This window comes from Choloepus didactylus, chromosome 19 (genome assembly GCF_015220235.1).
Source record: "Choloepus didactylus isolate mChoDid1 chromosome 19, mChoDid1.pri, whole genome shotgun sequence".
Taxonomy (NCBI): Eukaryota; Metazoa; Chordata; class Mammalia; order Pilosa; family Megalonychidae; genus Choloepus; species Choloepus didactylus.
Window position 1 is genome coordinate 10855867 of NC_051325.1, and position 27308 is coordinate 10883174.

The 27308-nt window shown below is 46.7% G+C and overlaps 1 protein-coding gene and 1 long non-coding RNA gene across 3 annotated transcripts; one reads left to right on the plus strand and one right to left on the minus strand.

The window, feature by feature from the left end:
- Window positions 1-2386: 2386 nt before the first annotated feature.
- On the minus strand, window positions 2387-5383 carry NXT1 (nuclear transport factor 2 like export factor 1). 2 transcript variants are annotated; one of them, XM_037811507.1, is made up of 3 exons: window positions 5229-5383; window positions 3840-3901; window positions 2387-3125 (listed from the first exon to the last, which is right to left on the minus strand). In XM_037811507.1, exon 3 carries the CDS (start codon window positions 3090-3092, stop codon window positions 2670-2672), a length of 423 nt encoding a protein of 140 aa, XP_037667435.1. In that variant the 5' UTR covers window positions 3093-3125; window positions 3840-3901; window positions 5229-5383; the 3' UTR covers window positions 2387-2669. The 2 variants fall into 2 exon arrangements, with proteins under 2 accessions (XP_037667435.1, XP_037667436.1); XM_037811508.1 differs by lacking the exon at window positions 5229-5383 and adding an exon at window positions 4459-5222.
- Window positions 5384-5617: 234 nt separating this feature from the next.
- Window positions 5618-17811, plus strand: LOC119515541. The gene is made up of 3 exons (XR_005213084.1): window positions 5618-5704; window positions 13440-13583; window positions 16263-17811. It is a non-coding gene; the product is annotated as an uncharacterized LOC119515541 (long non-coding RNA).
- The last annotated feature ends 9497 nt before the right edge of the window (window positions 17812-27308 follow it).

Genomic DNA, 27308 nt, shown 5'->3' on the forward strand with positions numbered 1-27308 from the left:
AGAATTCAGATAGATGAATGTTTTCAAAGGAAGCACATACCTGTGGACCCCGGCAAGTTTAAAAACAGATATCCCCATACCAAATTATTATGTAAAAAGCAAAGTGGAAATGATTTGGGGTATTGCATAACATGCAGTTCCCACCAGGTAAGTCCTGTGGAGCCACTGCTGTCCCCCGCTAACGTTTGACAGCAGCCAGGATAAGAGTCCATTGGACAGAACCCTGGGGAGTGAGGGACAGCCCAAGGACCCACACAATTAAAGGGATCTCCCAGCTCTCCCAGACATCAGGCCAAACCGTCAGCTCTTTTTCTGTCCCTGCTGGCCATGGGGGGCTGTGCCAGCTCCTTCCACAATCCCCCTTTGGGCGTTTCCCTTCCTGTAGGGAGACCTCAGGGCCTTCGATTGGGCTTTTAGACTCCCTCTGCACTGGATTGGGGCCTGATTGGATTATTCTCACATCAGTGGATACCTCCACTGGACCAAGACAATGGGCTGATGCTGAGGTCATCAGACTTCCTGAGGCCCACCTGACCTAGAAGCAGGTTTAAAACCGAGACTGTTAAGAGTGGATTTCGGGGACAAACCTATTGCAATTCCTAAAATCATTTTTCTTAAATCGGTTAGATTTGAGTATCATTTTAAAAGTTTATAAACCTAAAATTTTTATATTCCTTCCCATTTTTTACAGTGTGCTGTCAGCCGTTGTTGCTACTGACTTGCAGAAGTTGTTTAAATAAGAAGGAATGTTAAGCCGACAAGCAGTCCCTAAGTTGTAGTGTGGTGGCAGCTGCCAGGCTGGCTTGTCCCACTCCCAGATCTGGCCATTAAGGAGACAGCATGTTCAGATGGATACATTTATTACTTAGAGTCAGCAAAAGCAAGACTGCTTGGCCCTGGTCCTGCAGAGGACACTGAACCCAGGGCCCAGTGACTGCACAGGCAGTGGCTCACTGTCACTGAGGAACAGCCCCTCAACCCCAGCCAGGCTCTCAGAGAAGGATGCAGAAGCCGGCAGCTATACCTGAAGGGTGTGTGCCTGTGAGCATGTGCGCAAAGTCCTGTGCTAAACTGAAATAAGGTAGACGGGCTGTGGGGGCTCTGACAAGGTAGGGATAAGGAACCAGACAGCTGATCTCCCCTTGCTCCAGGGGGCAGCCCAAACTCAGGTGGGACTACCACCAAGTCTTGCTCAGGTGTCCAGGTTGCCGGGGTACTATGCCCCTCCAATAAACCCAAAGTTCCACCCTGTTGTAAAGACTTTTCCCCCACTTAGGATTAGGTTCAGTTACACGTCACACAAACCCCCAAACAACCATAGCTTAAAGAAGATAGGATTTATTTCTGTCTCATTCAAAGGAAGTCTGGGGGTAGGCAGAGTAGGGCTATTTTAGCAGTTCCACACAGTCACCAGGGGGCTGGCTCCTTCCAGCGCAACACCATCCCGCCTGTTGGGTAGAGCGAGCTGTCCTCAAGATCTAAGACTGAGCTGGAGCCAGGGGTCCTCAAGTACAGCCCTTCTGCTCCTGCTTCACTGGCCAGAACTAAGTCGTACGCCACACTGTAAGATGAGCTGGGGAGTCCTTGTCCTGCTAACACTGGGCCTCGGTGACTAGCAAAGAAGAGGGGTTCTGGGAGGCAACTGGCTGGCTGTGCTGCAGGACCCATTAGAATCCTTTTCCTTCTCCAATCTTCCCCTGTTCCACTATCCTAACCCACAACCCTATCACAAACTAGCACTGGTGTCAAAGAAAATGTACCTGGGGAAGCTGCATGGTCAGCAGATCTCTTCTGTTGGTGAAAGAACAATGCAACCATATAAAGAGTTTTCTATTTGCTTACATGGGAGAAATTCAGTTAGGGCCCACATTATGCAAGCTTGTAAAACAGAGTTGATCTTTAGGGTCAATAAAAATAGCTTCTAATTCTGACAGCCCCACCCCAACCTCTGCTTCTTTCTTAAAGGAGGTTTTTAGTCTTTCTCTTTAGAGGACAGTAATTAATATCGCTGCCTCATTTACAAGCAGTTTTTAGTGAACTCTTTTAGTATTTTACCTGTTCTCATCATTGAAATCTCAGCAAAGGTGCTAAGGTTGGGCCTGGTCTTCTCTGCTGGGTGATCCTGGTGGACGCTGAAGTGAGCTACACACTGGGGCACCTTGAGTGCTTCCCAGAAATGTTGGTGCCAAGTCCCGCCCTCAGATTCTGGTGTAGTTGGTCTGGGGCCTGGCTGGGCACAGGTCAATTTTCAAAGCACCTTAAGGGACTCCAGTGTGCAGAGGGCTGTGTGCACCTGTTATGGGGTGGGGGCTTCGCCTGGGCCTCCCAGCTCTGCAGGAGATTCCCACTGTGCTTCCTGCCTTGAAATCGAATCAAACACACTGAACAAGGCAGAAAAAGCAACATCTGTATTGCTGTTTAGTTGGAATTTCCAGAACCAGAGTCTCTGTGGGGCAAGTAAAAAAATACAAAACTTCCCTAATTTCAAAGGCAACTCTGACAAATTAGGATATGTTCAGAAAAGGGGCTCCTAGAATTTGAGCTAACACAGAGTTCTCAGCCTCAGGATACTGTCACCTGCAGCATCTTTGCAACAGCAGAAACGAGCCCGTGCTCCCAACGCTTCTCCACGCTGCGGGGCTGATGCGGGGAGGCTTCCCCTGCCCCCACTAGCTGGCCCAGTCCTGAAAGCGGAAGCAGTCACTCGCAATCTTCCACACCATGTTGCTGGATGAGGCCTGGGCGGTCAGGATGAAGTTCTGGTTGAACTCCCGTTGTTTGTTGCCCTCGAACTTCACCGTCCCACAGATCACAACGAGGACCGTGGTCTGGCTTGGTGTGGCCTCATCGGGGACAGGCTGACAGTCTACCACGTTGACTTGGAACTCACTGGAAGGCAACATTTCAAAAAACTCGCTCAGGGAGTCCTGTCCGGAAATGGCGTTTCCGTTCCACACCAGCGTGGCAGTGCCCATGTACAGCCGGGGCAGCAGACGCCGCCGCTTGTCCATGGTGGTGTAGTAGATGTTGACAAACTCCTCGGCAGCCCTGCATGCCTGATCCACGTAGGTCTTGAAATCCACCAATGCCATCTTGGTGGTTTCTTCCCCTCAGGAGGCCGGGGGCTGCAGGACAGTAAGGTTGAAGAGAAGCTGTGTAAACACCAGAGCTCATTCTGCCCTGACAATGGGATCATCCTCCTTTTTCATGGGTGGCAAAACAAGTACATGCCCATGGAACATAAAGGCAAGAGTATATATACTGCAGAGAGATGGACCTAGGCTCTAATTCCGACCAATGCCTAATCTTACTAAGCCTTGGATTGCTCTTTTTTAGATGGGGATATCACCACTCACGGCACAGATGTATTGAGAATTAAATGAGATACTGTCCATCAAGTAAAAAAGCCTGGTAATTACATAACTAGGAAATGGTAGCTATCTCTATGAGTTTTAAACACCCCATTTTATAAACTATAGCACTTCTGATTTTGGAAGGCCTGGAAGCTTAGGACAGGTATGACTGCCCCTAGGGAAGTGGGGACAGTATTTACTCTAGGAAATGATAGAGGACCATGCTGACGTGAGCAGTGGCTCAATAAAGAGAGGCCAGACAATCAACTGGCACATGGGAGTCTAAGAAAACTATCACAAGCTCACCCTACAGGGCCAGGGAGGGTGCAGAAAAGGCAGGTTTCTTAAGAGGCTAAGGGAACAAAGGCCATGAGGACAATACAAAACAGTGGCTATAACACCCACCGTCAGCTGTAGAAGCAGACCTCTAGGCTGACTGGGGATAAGAAGGGAGGACACCCCGCTTCTATGAGCTTTGATACCCACCAGATTAGTCCTGTGGAGCCACAGTCAAAAGACAGCTGGAATTGAAGACGTTCTAGATCCGCCTAGGGAGGAACGAAAAGAAATTCAACTGCACCTGAAATGTCACATTTCCTTTTTAAAAAAAAGTCTGAAAGCATAAAGAAACATTAACATCTGCTTCTTTCATGGCAGAAGTACTACTGTTTATAGTTCTTTGTTCCTTTTTGTATGATTAAAATATTTCACTTAAAAAATCCAAGCAACACACAACAACATTGCTAATTGTAGAGGTGTTTAAATATCAAATAACTTTAAAAAAAATACCAGTTTATGAAACAGATAAAAGACCCCACATAGGGTTTGGAAAGAGGCATGGGCTGGGAAAGGGGGTGGCGGCTGACTCTACTGAATCCTGAATAGTTGGTTCTAGAAATGGCCCATCAGGCTGGTCTTTCCACTCCTTCCCACTCCTTCCCAGACCACCAAGTTAAACCTGATAAACACTTACCCTGTGCCAGGCACTAGGCTAAGACCTTGACACACGTGGCCTCATTTAGTTGCCACCACACAGGGACAACAATGCCACCAGCGAGAAAAGGGACATTTGGGCTGGGTCAAGGTCCCAACCCTATGTACACACCTGAATTATCATCTGTAAGAATCTGCGAGGGCCTTGAAAATTTTGCCAAGACCCTGCTGTCTTTTACTTGAAGGTCCACTGTGCTTTTTAGTTCAGGTTGAATTTATCTACCACAGCACAGTTCCAGGACTGCTGGTTTGAACATTCCCTTCTGGAAGCCCACGTTTCTCTCTAGCTGGCATTCCCAAATAACCCAACTTCCCACCAGAAAGAGAAAATAAGATTATGAAACGAAGGGGAATAAACGAGAGGCTGTAGACGTGCGCCTCCTTTACTCTAGGGTCCATACTGAGATGATGCCGCGCCGCCACAGGCCTCATTTCGGGGATGAGCTCTTTTCAATCAAATACACAGAAACGCGTGCGGCCGGCCTTCTCCCGGCCAAGAGCTGCTCCGGTGCACGGCCGCTTCTGCAAGCGCACTGGGGGTCTGGTTTTTAAACCGGAGCTGTGTCCTGTCTCATGCAGAACTGCAGTGATATGGGGGGAAGGACGAGACCCGCGTGGCTGATACCTGGCAAGGGGAGGAGGGCGTGGGGCTCCCCGACGTCCCGCTCCGGGTCTGGGGACTCCCTCCGCTCGCCCTGGGTGTCCCCGAATGGCCAGGCGTGGGTGCGGAGACCTGCCTTCGAGGGCGGGGTCCCCGGTCGGCGCGGGGCCGGGGGTCGGCGTCCCGGGTCAGGGCAGGGTTAGGGACAGGGGGAGGAGGAGGGTCCACTCTTTGAAGGTCACGGCCTGGGCCAACAGAGGCCCCGCTCTCCCACAACTCACCTCCAGCAGGCGCTTTCCGCCTCTTTCTCCCCTAGAATCTGCCGGGCCCGGTACTCCGACACTAGAATAAAACTGCCGCAACCAGGCACCTGGACACCCCCGACGCGCCGCGAATTCCCGCGCAAGGCCCGCCGGGCCCCGCGCAAGCGCACTACACTCCAGACGCCACCCCTGCCAACCCGCCCTGTGACCGGCAGCTCGGTCAACCAGTGGCACGGCAGAGGGGAAGGCTAGCCCCGCCCAAGTGTGGCTCGAAAGAGGCGGTGACTTCCGGACAGGGGCTGTCCCAGAAGAGCCGGTTAGATGGTACTCGAGTTTTCATTGGTCCAGCCGGACCACGGAACCCGGCCCAACTGGAGAAAAGCTATCTGATTGGATTAAAGGCCCAGATCCCGCCTCTGGGGGCAGGGTCGCCCTCCCCCGGCCGCTTGGAGGTCGCTGGACCAAAGGGTGGGGGCTGAGCAGGGCGTTGGCAGGTGAGTGCTCGCATGTACCTTGTTAACCTGCGCTTGCAGTGATTGCGGTTAAAAGATCCGCAACTTCATGACTTGATGCCATCACGGGAAACCAGCAGCAGACAGAGACCCAACTGAGGCCTTCCCTCAGACGGCGCCCGTGAGAACTCCTTGATAGTTTAAGCCACTTGAGATGGCATCCTGAAACGGATGCACAGAGGAACGCCAGTTTTAGTTAAGTGGGAAACCTAACTGGAAGCAACCCAAGTGTTGAGGGCGGCATGGAGGTGTGAATGAGGCTGGGAAGTAAACGATGCAGCGCACCTTCTTGTGTCCTGTGAATGGAAGGGCTCCTAGGAAAACCTCCCGTTTTCCCTGCATTCGCCTGACACTGTAGTTAGGCTCTAGCACTTGCCTTTCAGCTTGGTATTGTGATTCTCTTCTCCAGCACCCAAACTAGCTGCATTTGGGTGCATCTGGAACCTGGGCTGAATTTTTGCTGGATGTTAATAGCGACAGGCTGAACACAATGTTATCCTTTATTGTGTAGACTCGGAGGACCTCTAAAGCATAAATAAAAGACACAAGATTCTCAGCTCTCTTCCCTGGCCCTTGAAAGGCTGATTAATTCCTTGCAAAGCTGAGGGAGCCCTCTGGACATGGCAAGGTTCCATGAAGTTGGGGCGTCTTTAGGGTGTGTATACATCCAACTGGTACCTTCTTGGTGTCTTCGGCCAAGACGTTGCTTCTATTCCCTTGCTCTCAGATTTCAGGACAACTTTAGAAACTAGGTGGGCTATTTAGCATAGTAGGTGAAAACGTTGGATTATAAAGAAATAAATTGGAGGCTGACGATGTAACCGAGAAATTAGGAATTAACAAATGATTATGATTACTAAATCATCATGTAGATACTTTTTCTTACAGTGGAATAACCAGAAGGAAATACTTAAAATTACTGAACCGTACCGCAGCTGCCTCCATCTTTGATAATGATTATATAACTATATAATATTTATCTTGTGATTGTAAAAACCTTGTGACTGGCCTCACTTGTACCCCCTTATCCTGTTTTTAAACTTGGAAGTCTTATAATCACAAAAGACAGACCCTAATGTTTATTAATGAAGGAACTTGAATCAGCCCAGAACTAACCCACCCCAATTCCTAAACTATCTTACTAGACAAAGCTGGATCTAACCAAAATTGGGCTGCCTGACAAACGTGTGGTAGCTTAAACTTTAACCAATAAGTGACCTGTGCCTCATTATAATACTAAAAATTATGCCCATCATCCTATTAAGGCTGCCATTTTCTTATATACGTTCTGTGACTAAGCATGTAATCAATCTGCGCATGCTCAATAATCAGATCATCTCTAACTTTGTCATCCTGAGCCATTGTACTCATTATCCTAAAACCTGCCCATCTTTTTTTGTTTAAATTTTTTATTAGAGAAGTTGTGGGTTTACAGAAAAATCATGCATAAAATACAGGATTCCTATACACCTCCCCACCACCAACACTTGCACTGGTGAGGAAAATTTGTTACAGTTGATGATAGCACTTTTTTTGTGGTTCTATTTTTTTTAACATTAGTTACTTTTGTTACAATTGATGAAAGATTATTAAAGTAGTACTATTAACTATTTTCCGTAGTTTATGTAGAGGTGTTTTTCCCCCATATTCCTGACCTATTATTATTATTATTTTTTCATGCATGTCTTTATTTTTATTACTCATCTACCCATACACTGGATAAAGGGAGTGCCAGTCACAATTACAAAGTCACAAGATGAAAGCTATATCATTATACAATCATTATCAAAGATCAAGTCTACTGGATTACAATCTAACAATTTCAAGTATTTCCTTTTGGCTATTCTAATACACTAGAAACTAAAAAGAAATATCTATATAATGAAGCAGTAGTCATAGTCATTTGTTAAATCCTAGCCCCTAGGATCTAACACCTCCTCCCTCTCATTTGATCATTCTCTCAATCTTCAGGGATATCTGGGCAATGACCATTCTAACTTCTGCATGCTGAAAAGGGTGTGTCAACATTATGGGGTAGAGGACTGAAACTTGTACCTCTGGGTCTCAGGGCTTATCTGGCTTAGGAGCTACCTGGAGGCTTTAAGTTTCTGAGAAAATAAACTTAATAGGTAAAACTTTTATAGAGTCTTAGATAGAGCCCAGGGTATTCTTTAGGGTTTTCAGGAATACTGTTGGTTGGAGCTTGATATACTGTGGCAAATTGAAATATCTGGCTGAAGCTTGCGTAAGAGTAAGCTCCATAATGACCTCTTGATTCTATTTGAAATCTCTTAGCCACTGAAACTTTATTTTGTTGCATTTCTCTTTCCCCTTTTGGTCAAGAAGGCATTGTCAATCTCGTGATACCAGGGCCAGGCTGTTCCCTGGGGGTCATGTCTCATGTTGCCAGGGAGACTTAAACCCCTGGGAGTCATGTCCCATGTAGTGGGGAGGCTAGTAAATTTATTTGCAGATTTTGGTTTAGAGAGAGAAGCCACATATGAGCAACAAAAGAGGTTTTCTGGGTGTGACTCACAGGCATCATTATAAATAGGCTTAGCTTTGCTGTTACAGAAATAAGTTTCAAAAGGGAAGCCTCAAGATTGAGGACTTGACTTATTTAATTGGGAGTCCCTAATGCTTGAGAGAATATTAGGATTTCCCCAAGTGTGGAAGTTTAATAGTTTCATATTTTTTCTCCAGTCCCTTAAGGGACTTTGCAAATACTTTTTTATTTTCTGCCCCAAATATTCTGGAGTGTATCAGGGTATTACAATAACTTGTACAGAATAACAAGATTTCATACCCTATTCTAGTTTCCATGTAATTAGGTTGTTTCAATAAACTGAACAGACAGGTTAAATTCTATAGTGTGCTACAGAAAATTTAAATTTTGGACAAAGTAAGCATCTCTTCCTTTGGTCTCACACAGAAGTTGAAGTTTTAAAATACAGATGATATCATCCTTTACCCTGTATTCTGATTTACCTTAGTCCTAACCAGATCAGCTTCATTCATATCTCTAATTGAAGTCTGATCTCTTTTTCAGCTTCTTTAACAGTTGCTTTATGGAGTAATGCTGACTTTCAGGGCTTCAGAACTCGAGATCTGAGTCTCAGGTGTTATACAGATACCCAAAGTTTCAGGGAACTACCAGGTTATGCAGAAAGAGCACAGCATCTCAGAATTTAGAGATAGCAGTTAAAACTGAGGAATAAATGTGACTGCTGTAAGAGCGTACAATCTAGGAACCTTTACAATGAGCCTTATTAACATTCTGTACTCCTTAATCAATTGCCCAATCTCTGCCCCTGTTCTATCCCTGGATAACCTATGCTCTCTAATTTAGTTCTCAGAGTTTGCTCATTACTGTTAGTTTATATTAGTGAGACCATACAATGTTTGTCCTTTTGTTTCTGGCTTATTTTGCTCAGGTTCATTCACCATGTTGCATGTCTCATGACTTCATTCCTTTCTGTAGCCACGCAATATTCCATCATATGTATGCACCACAGTTTGCCCTTCCGCTCATCAGTCGATATTCCCTGGGGCTGCCTCCATCCAACTGGTAATTGTCAATAATACCACCATAAACATTGGTGTGCAAATGTCTATTCATGTCCCTGCTTTCAGTTCTTCCCAAGTATGTACCAGGATCATGTGAGAACCTTTATACTTAGCCTCCTGTGGAACCACCACCAAAGGGGCTGCATCATTCTACTTCCCTACCAACAGTGAATAGGGAAATCTCTCTCTCCGCATCCTCTCCAGCACTTGTATCTTTCTGTTTATTTTTTAAGCAGTTTTGTTCACACCCTATACAATCCACCCGAAGTGTACAATTAGTGGCTCTTGGTGTAATCACATAGTTATGCATTCACCACCGCAATCTAGATGAGAACATTTCCATTTCTTCTGCAAAAAAAGAAGGAAAAAAAAAAGAGAGAAAAAGAAAAAGAAAAAAAAATCCTATATCTTTCCCTTATATCCCCCTTTTATTGATATTTAGCTTTAGTATACTGCCTTTGTTACAATTAATGAAAGTTCACTACAATGTTACTGTTAACTACAGACTTTAGTTTGCATTAATTGTATTTTTTCCATATGGCATCCCATTTTTAACACCTTGCAATGGTGACATAAATTTGTTTTTGCTCATGTAAAGACTGTCTTATATTTGTACGTTTAATCACCATCATGGTCTACTCCAGGTTTTGCTAAGTTATCTGGTCCCGGTTTTTATTCTCTAGCTTGCTTTCTGGTGACATACATGCCTCTAGCCTTCCTCTTTCAACCATACTCACACTCAGCTTTGTTCATTATACTTACAATATTGTGCTACCATCACAGTATTGTGCTATTCATTTCTGAATCTTTATAATAAATCTTGTTTAACATTCTGTACTCCTAAGCATCAAATGCCCAATCTCTACCCTCTTTCTATCTCCTGAAAACCTGTGTTCTTAACTTTAACTCTCAGAGTTTGCTCATTATAGTTAGTTCATATTAGTGAGACCACACAGTATTTGTCCTTTTGCTTCTGGCTTATTTTGCTCAACATAATGTTCTCAGGGTTCATCCACATTGTTGAATGCATCATGGCCTTATTCCGTCTTACAGCTGCATAGTATTCCATTGTAGGTTTGTAGTTTTGTTTATCCACTCGTCTATTAATGGACATTTGGGCTATTTCCATCTATTGGCAATTGTGGATAATGCCACTGTAAACATTGGTGTGCAAATGTCTGTTCGTGTCTCTGCTTTCAGGTTTTCTGAGTATATACTTAGTAATGGCATTGCTGGATCTTATAGCAATTCTATACTTAGCTTCCCGAGGAACCACCAAACTGCCTTCCAGAGCAGTTGCACCATTCTACATTCCCACCAACAGTGAATAAGTGTACCTCTTCCTCCACATCCTCTCCAGCACTTGTAGTTTTCTGTTTTTTTTTTTTTTTTTTTGATAATGGCCATTTTAGTAGGTGTGAGATTATATCTCATTGTAGTTTTGATTTGCATTTCCCTAATCTACTGAAGTCGAGTTAGTGAAGTTGAGCACCTTTTCATATGCTTTTGAGCCATTTGTATTTCCTCCTTGGAAAAGCATCCATGTCTTTTACCTATTTTTAATTAAGTTGTTTGTCTTTTTGTTGTTGAGTTGTAGGATCTGTATATTTTCTGGATATTAAACCCTTATCTGATATGTGGTTTTCAAATAGTGTCTCTCATTGCGTAGGCTGCCTTTTTATTTTTCTGATTAAGTCTTTTGATGTACAGAAGTGTTTAATTTTGAGGAGATCCCATTTATCTATTTCTTCTTTCATGGTTCTCACTTTGGGTGTAAGGTTTAGGAAACCACCTCCTATCATAAGATCTTTAAGATATTGCCCTACATTTTCTTCTAAAAGTCTTATGGTCTTAGTGCTAAAGTTTAGGTCTTTGATCCATTTTGAGTTAATTTTTGTATAAGGTATGATATAAGGGTCCTCTTTCATTTTTTGGATATGGATATTCAGTTCTCTGAGCACCATTTGTTGAAGAGGCTGTTCCATCCCAGTTAAGTGGACTTGGCCACCTTATCAGAAATCAATTGTTTATAGATGCAAGGGTCTCTTTCTGAACTCAAAATTCAATTCTGTTCATCAGTATATCTATCTTTATGCCAGTACCATGCTGTTTTGAGCACTGTAGCTTTGTAATATACATTTAAGTCAGGTAGTGTGAGATCTCCCACCTTTCTCAAGATATTTTTAGCAATTCATGGCACCTGCCCTTCCAAATCAATTTGATTATTGTTTTTTATATTTCCACAAAGTAAGTTGTTGGGATTTTGATTGGTATTTCATTGAATCTATAAGTCAATTTGGGTAGAATTGACATCTTAACTATATTCAGTCTTCCAATCCATGAACATGGTTTGTCCTTCAATTTATTTAAGTCTTCCTTGATTTCTTTCAGCAATGTTTTTTTATTTTCTGTGTATGGGTCTTTTATGTCTTTGGTTAAATTTATTCCTAAATATTTGATTCTTTTGGTTTCTATTATAAATGGAATTTTTTTCTTGATTTCCTCCTTACATTGCTTATTACTTAGTGTATAGAAGCACTACTGATTTTTGTGTGTTGATCTTGTGTCCTGCCACTTTGCTGTACTTGTTTATTATCTCTAGTAGCTTTACTGTAGATTTTTCAGATTTTCTATATATAGGATTATGTCACCTGCAAACAGTGAAAATTTTAATTCTTCTTTTACAATTTGGATAGCTTATATTTCTTTTTCTTGACTAACTGCTCTAGCTAGAACTTCCAGCGCAGTGTTGAATAACAGTGGTTACAGTGGGCATACTTGTCTTCTTCCTGATCTTAGAGGGAAAGCTTTCAGTCTTTCACCATTGAGTATGATGTTAGCTGTGGGCTTTTCATATATTCCCTTTATCATGTTGAGGAAGTTTTCTTCTATTCCTCTCCTGTGAAGTGTTTTCATCAAGAAAGGATGCTGAATTTTGTCAAATGTCTTTTCTGCATCAATCAAGATGATTATGAGATTTCTCCCCTTTGAATTATTGATATGATATATTACATTAATTGATTTTCTTGTGTTGAACCACCCTTGCATATCTGGAATAAAACGCACTTGGTCATGGTGCATAATTCTTTTAATGTGTTGTTGGATTGGATTTGCAAGTACTTTGAGGAGGATTTTTGCATCTATATTCATTAAAGAGATTGGTCTGTAATTTTCTTTTCTTGTAGTATCTTTGTCTGGCTTTGGTATTAGCTGCCCGTCTTTGATACTGTAAAACTATCAGAATTACTGCAGTTTTGGGAGACAGATTTTTCGGCAAGGCCATCTGATTTGCTTTGCACTTAACAATAAACTATTTCTCTCTTTGAAGCCCCGCTATGTCAGGAATTGATCATTTGAATACATCAGGCAGAGAACCCCCTGCATTTGATTGTATCAACAAAAGCATCTTTGGAGCAGTATTCACACTGAAATGTCTTTAGAAAGCCCAGGGTAATGAAATTAGGATTCACTGTATACAAATCCAAATCGCAGCATCAATGGAATGAACAGGGAATTTGACTTATTGCCTGTAGGATGTTACACTACTTTAAGTTTCCTAAGATTTCCTATATAAAGCCGTTTCATTTCCTTCTCATAAGCTTTTGGAACAGGTGTCGTTGTTCCCAATTTTATAACCGAGGGACTGCGACAGAAATTAAATTATCAGCCTGGAGTCACTGAGCTGACTCAAATGTAGAAAAGCTGTCTAGAAGAGTGTTTGTCCACTTCCAAGGCCTCATAAAACCCTGGGGCTTTAGCCTGAGAGGCAGCAGAGATTGGCAGGAGTATGAGAGGACAGGAACTTTTCAGGTTTGTGTCTCCAGCGTGGAAAATTGCACCGGACCCACAGGAGGGGGGCTTTGTTAGAAAGAACAGGCTTCGGAGCCAGAAAGGCCAGGGTTTGAATCATTGTTCTTCAACATTCTGGTTGTGGTGATCTCTCCCCAACACCCACTCCCCTGTTTTTTATTCCCCTTGCTGTGCTTGAGAATGGGGAGGTTAGAGACAGCCCTGGCTCTAAGGCCCTCGGTCCTGGCATTGTGTGCCCTAAGCACAGTTCAGGGGTGGTGGGAGATCCAGTTAGGGCCATGGAGGCTGGAGAAGGTGTTTGCTTGGGGATTTGGGGAAAAAGTGGTTTTTCTCTCTCCAGCTGGATGCATGGTGTGTGGATGGTACTGCTGCAGCCAGATTGCCACAATGAGGGAGGCCCCTTGTGGGAAGAAATTGGCCCTGACAACCGCATGGAGACCCTGAAACAAATCAGCTCTGAAGACTGGACTTCACAGTTTCAACAGTTAGTAAATCAATTTTATTTCCATGCTATTTAAAGTTGGGCTTTATGTTACCTTTAACTTAATTAGTATGGTTTGTAAACTGGTAGATGACTGGCAAGTGAGTGAGCCTCCCTGAGGCTCAGCTGCTTATCTAGAATGGGGAAAATAATCACAGCTGTCTCTTCAGGCCGATGTCCGGAGTGAATGAAACAATGAGTGGAAAGGCTTCTTATGAGGCTGGGCACAAAGCGAGCACCCAGAAGACATTCCCAAAGCAGAAGCGTGCTTTGATATTTTGCATTAATGCAACTTCCTCCATTGCCAAGAAGCCTTTCAGTGAATTGCTTTTAAACTTGTGACAAGCGTATCGACAAATTAGTAGGATTTAGCACCAAATCTCTCCGGCACCTTCTGGAAAATGGAGCCCAGCTTAAGCAGGCAGGGAGCCAGCGGCCCCATGTGCAGCCTGGAGGCTGTCCAGGGAGGAAGGGTGCATCTGGTCAGATCTGCACTCTTCAGCTCTGAAGACAGCCTGGCTTAAGGATATTTAAGTCTGCAAACACAGACTGCTCTGCACCCCCATCCACGGGCGCTCTCTCCAGTGTGGTATCGCCCAGCGGTTGTTTGCCATGAGAGGCTGCATGATGTGGTCACGTAACCCACAGTGATGATTGATTGTTGTGCCTCTAATGCATTTCCACCAAAACCAGCTTTTGTTTTCTTTTCTTTTCTCCATTTGTTTGTTTCTGGGTTGAGATTTCAGGAAATAGCTGAGAATCTCTTGTACTGAGTGGACAGATGGAATAAAGAGGAGTCCCTGTCTTAGCAGGCTCCTCCCAGCTGTTACTGCATCAGGGCAAGCTGGGGTTACATTTCTGGGATGGGGGTGGGGGGCCACTTGGGGACCCAATTTTGGGGAGATCCTGGGCCATGGGAGAAGCACATCCTATGGGGTCAGACGCTGTTTCATGGAGTCCTGGTTCTGCTACTCTGCCTTCTCTGTCCTTTAGTTATGTCCTTGGTGAAATGGGGGTGAGATTCCATCGGAGTTAATGGCAGTGTGATTAGGAGGCACCATTTGGAGTGTTTGCCCAGCCTATGGTGATGCCCTTTGTCTGGGAATGTTCTTGGGGTCAGTACTAATTGGGTGATCGGTGGACATCTCCCCAGCAGAGCCATCAGATCCTCTTTCCCAGCAATCTAGGGTAAGAAACTATCATTATGCCATGGTGCATGGCTAGAACTGACCATGGAGATTAACTGAGGTTTCAGGAAAGACTCTTGGTGAATAATTTTCTAAGTGGCTGCAGAAATCTCAGAGGCAAGTAACAGAAACCAATTCTGGCCAACTTCAGCCAAAATGCGTTTATCGGAAGATGGCAGTTTGGTTGCAGAGTCAATAGTGGGCGTGGGCTAGGCGACACCTGGGACCTGGGGAACTAGAACCGCGCGGTGGGTGCTTCGAGGTGCTGCATTGGATGGACAGAGCTGTGACCCATTTTCTGCCATGGGATTCTCCACGCAAGATTGAGATCCCTGGGAGAGAGTTGGGTTGGCCTGATGCTGGCCCGTGCCTCCCACCTCTTGGTGTGGCAGCTTGACTGACAATCCCCCTGGAACCTGTGGGAGAGGACACAGATAGGTCCTCACCCAGGGCAGTTCAGAAACACCTGGGAGGGAAAACCCCAAGGGCTGTCTTCACCCAGTGGCAGATAGGAGCTAGAGGATAGAGAGCCCGGCTTCCTTGCCCCTCGGGGGGACAACTCTGAGGGTTCCAAGGATTGTACCCCAGTTGCCCACAGCTCCTGGGCCCATTCCCTTCCTAGTCTCACTTCCCCACACCCAACAGAGCTCACCTCCCAAATAAACTGCCTGCACTTCGATTATTGTCTCAGGGTCTGCAGCCCAAGACAGTGCACAAGAAGACAAAGATATACATCGAAAGCCCTGGTGCACGTTTCGGGGGGTTTCTTGGTCCCTTGGAGGGTCATTGCCTGCTTTTCTGGTCTCTGTTTCAGGATAGTCAGTTATGAACCCAGCTGCATCTGGGGCTTAAAACTGAGCAGTGGTTCTTGAACTTCAGGGGAGTCGCGGAATCCTCTGGAAGATGAGTTGTCACAGATTCCAGAGCTCTGCCTTTGCAGTTTCTGATTCTGTAGGACTGGACTGAGGCCAGACTCTGCATTTCCCAGGGGGTGCCAGGGCTGCTGGTCCAAGGATCACACTTTGAGAACCCCTGCTGTGGACCAGCGAATAGAAGTACTCAAAATTGGGGGTCAAGATGCCTGCTGTGAGGGGCAGAAAGTACTTGAAGTACTAGCCTCTGGTGATAATGCTCCCCTTCCTTCTCTCAGTGCACCACTGAAAGTCTTACTTTTCTCATTATTCTAACATAACAATTTAGTTCCGTGCTTGACTGAGCCTACTTTTTCCATTTTCCAGCTGTCCGGGTTTGTCAGATCTTTGCTCTTTGAAAATTGCTATTCAAAGAAGCAGCCGCACGAGGGCGGTCTCGGCTTTGAAAAGAGCTGCGTCTGTGCCTGCCTTAGAAACGGGATCTGAAGGGGCTTCTTGGACCAGCTTAGTGACCCCAGGACGGCCACGGGTTTTCACATCACGAGACAAATGCCTCCTTCCCTGGACCAAACATTCTAAAATCTTTTAAAAATATCTAAGAATATCTCTTTTTGTCTTTACAGGTGGCCACACAGAGGGGCTCTTCTTGTTTCCCCAAGAGGATGGTTTAGAAACATCTGTGGGAAAGCCTTCCCAAAGCCCAGAGCCTGTATTGTTTGGGATTCTTTCATGTCTTTGAGTGGTGCTGTCTCAAAAAAAAAAAAAAAAAAAAAAAAGCTTCTGTGTTAGCATTTTGGCCAAATGACTGACCTCTTGGCCCAGGGGTGGTCTCCTGGCCATGGACGGACATTTGACATGGGGCAGAATGGATGACTAGGTGGAAGGAGTTGCTCAGATCAATGGCTGAGTCCCTTGGGAAGCCAGTTCTTGTCAGCCAGGAGTCCACAGGTCGGGGCAAAGTTGCTGAGAAGATGTTACCCCTTACGGAGGCAGCTCTGCTTCTTCCCAGCAGGGAGAAGGGTCTGGGCTGAGCTACGCCAAACCCTGCCAGCCTGGTCTCCGTCCCGCCTCCAGGGGCCCCGGGAGGGACACTCAGCTCAGGAGGACTCATCTCCATGGGGTCACTGAGGGGCCCTGAAGAGGGGAATGTTCCCCCTTCTCGCCCTCCGTAGTCCTCGGGGCGCCTGGCCTCCTAGGGGCAAAGGGCAGCTGTGGGCCGCTGGCCATGGGGGTTTTCTCCCTTCTCCCCCTGCTGACTCTTCTGTCTCCCACTCCAAATGGAAGCAGGGGTGGCCTTTAATGTAATTTAAAAATGTAAGCCAAAGAACAGGCACATGGACCACAATCAATAAGTATAGAGGGTTTATAACGCAAAGAAGTGCCTCTTGTCCTGTCCCTCTCTTCCCCTCTCCAACCCAATTCACGGAGACAAACACAAAAAATAGAAATCTGTTTCTATTTTTGTTGTTGTTGTTCTTTGGATAGTTGCCACTGTAATTCTAGATAACATGCTTATAATTCAGTTACTTGATTTCTCAACGTTAGACAATTTCCATTGATGCCCAGACTCCACTCCTGTGAAAGCTCATTACAAGTTAGACTCTTGCCTAATTCTGGTTTTAATTCTAGTGGTTACTTTGGTAGCTTTTGATAAATAATTACCCCTCTGCTTCTTATCCCATCAACAATAGAGAATCTCATCCAACTGCCCTCTGGGATGAGGGTAACAGTCCTTTCCGCATCTTGTCCTAAGTCCCATCTTCCTACAGAGTCGGCAAGTTGCTGTCAATACCCTTCTTCCTCCTGCTCTAGTGACAGAATCTACCTATGGCCACCCAGTCCGAAGACCACAGTTCTTAGCTTCTCCTACTCCTCGCTGTTTCTTGGGACTCTTCTGGTCGCTGAGATATAAGTGGAGGTGTTTTGTGGAACCTCCTAAAATTAAGGAGACTGAGTCTGTCTTGAACCTTTTCTCCTTCCTCCTACCTGAAATGCAGATGTTATGGCTGGTGCTTTGGCTGCCCCTTTGGACCAGGCAGATGTGGGCCGGGATGGTAGAGTGGAGGGCCAGAAGGGCTTGGTTCCTTATGATTTCACAGAGCTGCTGTAACAGCTCTGGATTGCTTCCACACAGACTTCTTTTAGGTGAGAAATAAAATTCTATTTTGTTCATGTTGTTCTGGGTTCATTTGATAGATGTGACCAAATCTAATCCTAATTAGTATAGTGAGAAAGATCAAGGTTGACTATCCTTATTCTCTGTTCCAGTTTGTGAAAGCTGCCAAAATGCAATATACCAGAAATGGATTGGCATTTATAAAAGGGATTTATTAGGTTTGAAATGTACAGTTCTAAGGCCAGATGGGCAGGGGGAGTGGCCCCAGCGACCCTTGTGGATCTCTGGAGCTGCAATGACCCTGCAGTGTGGTCCAAAATGGAGGCAAGAGTCCCCTCCAATCCTAGACCAGTCATTGGACCTGTAGGCAAGGCGGCCTCCCTGCAGCAAAAGAAGGGACCCAGCTGTCAGTTGGGGGAATGAGCTGCTCCAGAGAGGGCCTGGGGGGCTCAGCTTGACATCTACCACATGGGGGTCCTCCGACAGCCCCTCCTTTAGAGACAGTGAGGCAGGCCCCAGCAGTCAGGGCTTAGTCCAAGGCCCTAAACCTAGCCAGTGGCAGCATCAGCACATGGACCTCAGAGCTGATCCCCCTTTCACTCTGGCTGGCCTTCCAAAGCTCTCCACTGACAAATATTGTCACCTGTAGGCCTGATGGGACTGCAGCTGCAAAAGGCTCAGTCCATCCAGTGTGCAGGAGACAACTGCCAAAGAAGTAATAAGAGCTGGAGCAGCCGAAGCAGGGGAGATGGGCATGGATGGTTACCTGGGGGGAGGTGGATGCACAGGCACAGTTTCCTTAGCCAGTCACTCAGCAGTCGGGTGCTGCCTCTCAATATGGGTCCGGTGATGGTTGGGGGGCACTTGTGGGGCCTCAGCTGACCCCCTTACCTCTCTCATCCTCTCTGGCTGGGCCCCAGGCACCCCTGAGCCTTGGCCCAAGGGAGCCACATCTCCAGGACTTGGGTCTCTGCTTTTGTCACTGTCTCCTGCCTCTGCTGGAAGCCCTCCCAGTGAGCTCTGCCCACTGGCCTCTCAGACTTCTCTTGAGGCTGTGCCACCCACTGGAACTCACCGCTGTGGAGCAAGCTGCCCACCGGTTGGGCCTGTGTGGGTGCAGAAGCTGCAGTGGCCAAGCCCGGAACCCTGTGCCGGGGGGGTGCAGCCCAGGATGTGGATTTCTTTAGCTGCTGTTTGCAGAGGGCAGACAATGAGCCAGGCCCTAATACACACTTTGAAGAACATCCATTGCCTATCTCTTTGCACCATACCGTGCTGCAGGTCCAATGTTAAATTTTCAGTTTCAAGGAGAATAAACTGAGGCTCAGAGAGGTCACTGAAGTTGCCTCAGACCACCAGCCTCTCAGTGGGCAGGTCAGCGTTCTTGCCAAGGACTGACACTGGGTCCCGGAATCTACAAATGGATTCCCCACCCTTCCTTTTGGAGGTGATCCAGGGAGCCCCGATAGGGGTGGGGGAGCGAGGCAGGAAAGAAGGTGTGGTCAGCAGGTGGCTGCTGTGGGCTCAGTCCCATGGAGCCCCTGGGAGAACGTAGAGCACGCTTCCGCATTGTCATCCTGTGGCTTGGAGATGCTTGGGCGTCTGACCACTGACTCCTCATCCACTATTGCCATCAGTAGAGGGCTCCTCCCTCATGCTACAGTGGCCAGAGGGTCCTAGGCAGGGTCCCAAATGCAGGCAGGGGCAGCCTTGGGGGGGCAGAAGGGAGTGCAGGGGAAGCTGACCCCAGAGTCCAGGAGGAAAACCCTCCCACCCTGTAGATGCTGCTGGCCCAACATCAAGAAGGCGACCTGAGGTGGCATCTGAAGACTGCGTAGTAATTGCAGTGTGAAGCATGGAACTTAGTGTGCACTCATGCATCTGTTCATTGCCAAAGTGGTGTAGACAAACCAGACACTGCCCCCATCCCCTGGGGGCTACGAGTCTGGAAGAAGTAGACAGACTTGGTAAGGCAAGTAAACAAGCTCAGTACCTGTGCCATGATGCACAGACTTAAATGGTAGAGAGGAGCCCTGGGAGGGAGTGGACCTTCTCCCCAAGGCAGTGTGTGCACACTGGCTCTCCTCTGCGGGTGGAAGGACAGAAGGGGAGGCTTACAGGCAGAGGTAGGCTCAAGTGAGGAGGACAACAAGGGGAGAGGTGAGTTTCCACAAGAGTTAGGGCAGGAGAGGCCATTGTGGTAGGTGGTAGTCTGGGCAGCCAAGCTGAAGCGTTTTCCTGGCAAGGACAAGAAGATGGTGAAGGGGGTTCTGCCAGGGAATTATGTTCCAGATCCCATGGCCAGGAACCAAGTACCTCACTTGTTATGCTTACAAATTCTGTGGGTCAGGGATTTGGATGGGGGAAGAACGGGCTGCTTAGCTCTGCTTTGCTATATCTGGCTTCAGTGTGAAGACTCGGTGGCCTGGGGTGACTGGATGGCTGGGAGCTGGACTCATTTGAAGACTCCTTGCTCCCCTGGCTGGCCGTTGATGCTGGCTCTTCGCTGGACCTTACCAAGGTCCAGGGATTTCTCAATAGGATGTGCCTGGGTTCCAAAGGGGAAGTCCTGAGAGGTAGTGAGAACCTTACAGGTGAATGCTGTATGACTTTTTATGGCCTTCCCTGGGAAATCACGTGGGGCAACTTTGGCCTTGTCCTGTTGGTGGAGGTGGTTATAAAGTCCTGCTCTGCAGAGACTCAAGTCTTGTGGGAGAGACATTGACACCACACTGTGCAAGGGGCATGTGGGGTGGGATACAGGTTGGAAAATCCAGTATGGCAGCGTGGAGGGTGCTCTGGGTGGGGGGGCTGGACCGAGGCAGATGATTAGGAGACCAGTGCCATGGCTACCTCCAATGTAATAGCCCTGGGGCTGGGGACCATGATGAAATACCAGCAGGGAGAAAATCTCTAAGACTTGGAGGCTGATTATGGCGGTAGTGGAGACAGAAGCATGTGGACACATCCAGAGCCATACCTGAATAATTCCATGCATGTTGACCCCACTAGATGACGTGAGAAATACAGAATAAGGAGTGATGGGGGGAGAGAGAGATACAATTTTGGAATCCCGTGTTGGGTGTGTGGTAGGGGGCATGTCCAAGTGGAGAAGACTACTGGGCATGGTGCTGGGGCATGGGTGAGATTTGGGCTGAGGGTGTAGCTTTGGGAATCTGATTGCAAGTGGGAGACAAAACCATGGGAATGGTTGACTGTTTCAGAGTATAGTTGCAATGAGAAGAAAAAGGCTAAGTTTTTGTTTGTACCTGGCATGGAGGAAGCCATTATTATCATAGCACGTTGTATGTTCTGAGAGCACCTGGTGTTTATGCATCAGGCGCTGCAGTAGCTGTGGTTTACGTCCTACAGATTCTTCTGTGTGTGTGTAATATTAGAATTTTATTCTACTTGGAGCAGAAAGGAAAAATAGAAGTGGCAAGATGGATGGCGTAATAGAGCTGTCTTCGGAGTTAAATTCATCACAGGGTGGATGCATCAGCGTTTGAACAGTCACCTGGGGATGTTTCTATGTGTTAAGTCCCAGGAAATACAAAACACATGGGTGGTTCATGGAGGAAAGTTACTGGAAGCAGTGTTAGTGGAATGTCTGGAAGGATTTTTAAGGGTGAGGGGAACGCCTAGAGTTGTGGTTCCAGGAAAGGGCCAAGTGCAGGACCTTTTCCTCTTTCCAGGAGAACTGAGGTCTGAAGCGGTGGCTATAGCAACTGAGCGGCCAGCCCTGGGCTTGAGTGGATGTGGAAGGAAATCCATGGAGCCTCCTGGGTCCCTGGCCCCTGAGATTTCCACAGCCACTTGGCAGTTATTCACCAAGAGCCTGTCCTGAAACGTCCCTCCGCAGGCCCATCTGTTAGAGTTTTCACGAAGTAACACATAAAGAAAGCAGGCAGGGAAAGGTGGACCAGCCGTATCTGGGACCCTGCGTTCCTCAGCGGAGGTTGATGACTATAGCTGGGCCGCTCCCGTCGGTGGAGGCTGAAGAAAAAGTGAGCTACCGGTGGGAATATTGTTTTACTGAGGGTTGATGAAAAGTGAAAAGGGACTCTGGTTTCATGAGAGGGAGGACAGATGAGATGAGAATCATGACTTATTCATTTTTGTTTACATCTCTGGAACAGGCCGAGAGGCTTATTTAGCAGAAAAGTGGGACTCAGCTGGGGTTGGACGATAAATGACATCTGGATTCTGAATTATTTATTTGTCTTTATTTGTATGTGTTGGTTGTTTTCCGTTGATGGTAGCTCTTGTAAGTTGAATCCATAGAAAAAGGGCTTGAGAAACAAGCTAAAAATATAAAATGGAAATCAAGGGTTATAAAGCAGCATTTATGCAACAAACGGTAATGTTGTTTTGCAATAGTGGGTAGCAATTAATAATGTTAACAAAACCCCTCAGGGGCTAGTTAGATGATGATGGGATCTCTTTTTATTGACCACCAACCAGTGATCAGTCTTGCAGAGGATGTCGAAGAAGGATTCCTGCAGGGAGCATAATGTCCAGGAAGCAGAGACCTGCTGTGCCACGAGCCATGCCATTATTGTGCCTGCACCACCAAGCAGGAGGATTGGAGCCCGGCCTGCCCACTCCAGGTTGCGTACCTTGCCTTCCGTCCCCTGAGACAACCTTCCATGCCCTCATGGTTTCACATCTGACCAGTTCTGAACCAAAAAGGGTTTGCCTGGATGAGTGGATGAATGGTTGAAGGTATTGGTGGGGGAATCAGAAGCCCACCCCTGGTGAAATGGTTCTTTCTTCTTAGTGCTTTCATTTGGATGATTCCTTAGAAATCCTCTAGCAAGCAGAGGTTTTTGCAGATGTGAACAAGTTGCTCACCCTTTCCCAAAGAAGATATTTGAGATTTGTGATGGGAAGAGATGGGATTTGCCAGCATTCTATTGGGATGGCCATTGACGGAGTTGTTGGGAGAGAAAGGTAGACTGTTCTATGGGGTTGGGTCCCCAGGAAGGGCCTTGGCTGGTCAGCAATGGCTCTATGGAGCATCTGAGAAACCAAAGAAGATTCGGGCTGGTCCATTTCTGTCAACGATACCTTTATCTTCCTCAAAACATTAGCATTGGTCATCTCTTCCTCTTTTCATTCCCCAGGCTTTTGTCATATTTTCTAATAAATGTTGCTTAGGAAAACCACCAAAGGAAAACCATACAATCAAACCCAGCAGATCCTCAGAGAGGCAGCCTCTTCTGTGAGTTGATTACTTTTCTCCTTCTAACACCCATAATGCTCCCTCCATCAACCACTGACACCCATTTTTTTCTTGACCCTGGGTCTGCAGGGTGTTTGAAGGCACTGGTCAGGGGTGTGTCATAGGCTCTGCTGGAGAGCTGCCCAGATCCCTTCCACTGGGTCATAAATAGCCAACACTATTGAAGTGGCCCCTTGGCTTCAAGGAGGGTGAACTCCAAGGTGTGATTTGAGCTCCAGGGCTCCCTATGGGGTCAAGTGGAGGCTTGTGTCCAGCCGAGACCACCTCCTTGCTCAGTTCCTTCTCCTGTCCTATTCTGCCTTCCTCCCTCCCTCTCTTCCTCTGGAGAGCCCTCAAGTCATGGGGTCCCAAATCTCCGTCGTAGGCTCTGCTTCCCTGAGATCTGGCACGAGAAGGGTGTTTCAGTCTCTTCTTTCTCCATCTTGCTCCTGTCTACCCCCTGCATTTTTCCATTCCCTCCTCACCAGCATGCTCCCCTCCATGTGGATTATTGCCAGGGCCCCTAACTGCTTTTATCTTCTCCAGGAGCCCAATGCCCTGCCCCCCTGCACTGAATACATTTTATGTAAACTGCCAGACTGACCTTCTTAAAATGCACCTCCCACGTGTAAATCCTTGTTCCTAAAGGCCCACAGCATTGTTTTTCAAACTTAAGCATGTAACCACAGCAAAAAAAAAAAAAGACACAAAGGGTTTGTCTAGAGTGTGGGTTGCCAATCTCCAGCCCCGAAAAAAAAATTTTTATTAAGATTTATTCACACGCTATACACTCATCCAAAGTATAAAATCAGTTGTGCACATTACCATCATATAGTTGTTCATTCATCACCCTGATCTATTTTTTGAACCTTACCCTTGTGCCAGAAAAAGTGAAAATAAGAATAAAAAAATAAGGGTAAGAAAAGAACAACCAAATTGCTCCCCCACCCTATATTTCCTTTAGTTTTTTGTCCCAATTTTTCTACTCATTCATCCATATACTGGATAAAGGGGGTGTGATCCACAAGGCTTTCACAATCACATTGTCACCCCTTGTAAGCTACATTGTTATTCAATCGTCTTCAAGCTTCAAGGCTACTGGGTTGTAGTTTGACAGTTTCAGGTATTTACTGCTAGCTATTCCAATTCATTAGAACCTAAAAATAGTTATCTATATTGTGTGCAAGAGTTCCCACCAGAGTGACCTCTCGACTCCATTTGAATCTCTCAGCCACTGAAACTTTATTTCATTTCCTTTCACATCCCCCTTTTGGTGAAGAAGATGTTCTCCATCCCACGATGCCAGATCTAGATTCCTCCCCAGGAGTCATATTCCGCATTGCCAGGGAGATTTACACCCCTGGGTGTCAGATCCCACTTAGGGGGGAGGGCGGTGATTTCACCCACCAAGTTGGCTTAGTGAGGGAGAGAGTCCAGCCCTGAAATTTTGACTCAGTTGGGCAGGGTCTGGGAATCTGCATTTTTAACCAGCCCCACAGGCAATCTGGATTTTGAGAACTACTGTTTATAGGACCTTGACTCTTTCCTGCTTTTCACTGCAGTTCTGTGCCAGTGTCATTCTCCTTTCTGAAGTATCTTTGAGGAGTGGATGTGCAGCCGTTTTTTCTTTGTGGGGGACATGCCTAGCCCAGCCTCTGAGTATCGTGAGCCCGTGCCATAAAGATTAGCTAAAGGAAGAAAGGAGGAAAAGAGAGGCAGGAGACAGGGTCAGGAAAGGGAAGCACATATGGGGGAGATTGTCCTGGGTTATCATGGTCGCTTTGGATCTCATCACACTTGGTGAAGTTTTATCACATACTTGAACCATGTGTGCCAGGCTTGCGGACAGGGTACAGCCACGCAAAAGAAGACTGAGTTCCACAGAATGTGTTTGATGGAGAAACTCTTCCACATTCAACCCATACATGGTGACAACAAAGAATGAATCGAAGATGACTCTTGGAGCAAAGATCAGTAACTCACTTGGTCAGATAAAATTCTTTAGATGGGGCAGTGTTTTAGCTTCCTTGTTGCTAAAGTAAATCCCATGCAATGGTTTGGCTTAAACAATGGGAATTTATTGGCGCATGGTTCTGAGGCTAGGAAAAGTCCAAAGCAAGACATCATCAAGGCGATGCTTTCTTCCGGAAAACTGGCTTTCTGGGCCTGGCTGTTGGCTCCTCTGTCACCCAGCAATGCACAGAGTAGTGTCTTCTAGCTGCTCCCTTCTCTTCTGAGTTCTACAGACATTCAGCTTCCGGCTGCTCCATCTGTGGCTTTCTCTCTGTGTCTGAATTTTATTCTGTTTATAAAGGACTCCAGCCATAGGATTAAAACCCATCCTGATTGTGTTGGGCTACCCCTTAACTAAAGTAAGCCCATCAAAAGATCCTACTTACAGTGGGTTCATATCCACAGGGCTAGATTAAGTTTAAGAACCTGTTTTTCCAAACCACCATGAGTAAATAATTTCATCTCTCAAGGACTTAATTGTTTCAAAGTTGGCAAATTAACACATCCATGCACATGGCAGGGCAGCAAAAGAGAGAGTATCCGTCTAACCTGAGGCAGCTCGTGCATCCTCATTTAATCTAATTTTTTAAGTGGACAGGACCCAGTGTTGACCTCAGCAGCAGTGAGCCTCAGTGGGGGTCTGGATGGCTTTGAGGGTTAGGAGCTGAGCCAGGGAGGAAGAGAACTGAAAAGAGGGATCTGGGATGGACAAGAACTGGTTGGGAACCTGCTGGGGGCACCCACAGGACATGGGGAAGGGGTGAGATCCTAACGGGGATTGACAGGCCAGGAGACCTCACTAGGGATCAGCTAGTTTGGAAAGGGGAGTGGGTCTTAGAGCACTGGGGGTTGTTGTGGGGGAGCCCCCAGGACACCAGGGCAGCCCTGACAAACCAGAAGTTGACCAGGCCGAGGTGACACTTGCAAAGACCATGTTTTGGGCTCTGAATAGGAATGTGGTATTGGAAAACTTGGGGGTTTAGAAACAGGAGCCATGGCTAGGACCCAAAGGGTCACAGGGGGCCTGGGGCAGCATATTCAGGGTGACTCCGTGGACTTAGGGACTGGGGACAGATGACTTCCCTATGGGGGCTCGATAATTAAGCAAAGGGCCCACCAGGGCTGGGTTTTTTTTCTCCTAGAGACCCAAGAAGAAAGAGCAGTGATGGAGAGAGGATTACCACAAAGAGGTCCCCAGGGAGCAAGCACGATGGGCTGCAGCTCCTCCTCGCCCAGCACAACTCAACTAGACAAACAAAACCCCCTTTCCAGAGCCCTGTAGGCCAGCTCTGCTCTCGTCAGTCCTTCCGAAGGCCTGTTCTTGTCGCTGAGGAACGAGCCCTGTAATTTGGAAATCAGATCTGATGGAAATTTTATTTTAAAGAACTTGTGTAAAACAAGCACAAACTTATCATTATGCACTGTCAAGGATTTGGGACTGACAGCAACTCCCAAATTGCAGAGACTTTTTTTTTTGAAAGAAAATTGATGTGCTGAATTCAAAACTGTCATTCAAGGCTCCGATTTAAAAGCTGTTTTTCTTGCCTTGAGTAATAACTCCTTCCATCTGTGTTTTGCTTTAGCGTTTACAGAGATCTTCCCAGTAGGCTTGCAGGGAAGGTTTTTCTGATTTTCTCCGTTTTCTAGAGGTTGGTGCATTGAGTGACAGCCTTGCAGGCTTCGTGGAGGAAGAGAGCAAGTTGAAAGCTTCTTGCACCTTCCCCACCAGCCAGTTGCCCGAGGGTCTCTGCAGTGATGGACGGCACTGCCTCCACCCTCTGCCTTTGGGGACCGCACCTCCCCAGTTCCCCAGGATGGTGAAGGTTCACCCCCTCCTCGGGACCCCTCTTCTCCTTGCCATGGCTCTGCCTCTCTGCCTGAGCCTGACCCCACGGTGGCCACGGCTGTCTATGGAGAGCCAACACGACGCCGGCCAGTTGGTGATAAAATCTGGGGCGCACGTGAAGCTTACAGTGTGGCCAGTCTTTGCAGCTCTATTCCTCCGAGGGAAATAAGATAAATGCCGGCTGAGTTATCATCCTCGACCTAACCTGCCCAATTAGAAAGGGTTTCTGTGTTTACCCTGAGTTCCTAGTATAAGAAGTGGGATAATTAAATAAGAAAGCTCTTTGATCTGGAGTCTGGGGTGGCAACGCCTCCTTTTTGCCAAAAAGGAGAAAACAAAATCTAGAGGTGCAAGCTCCACCCATCAGAGCTGGCCTTTCTCTGCTCCCGTCAGGCTTTTTTGGGGCTCACACTGAGATTCCCCGGAATCGATCTGGGGCATGGGCGACTGGGAAGTGCCAGAGAAGTGGG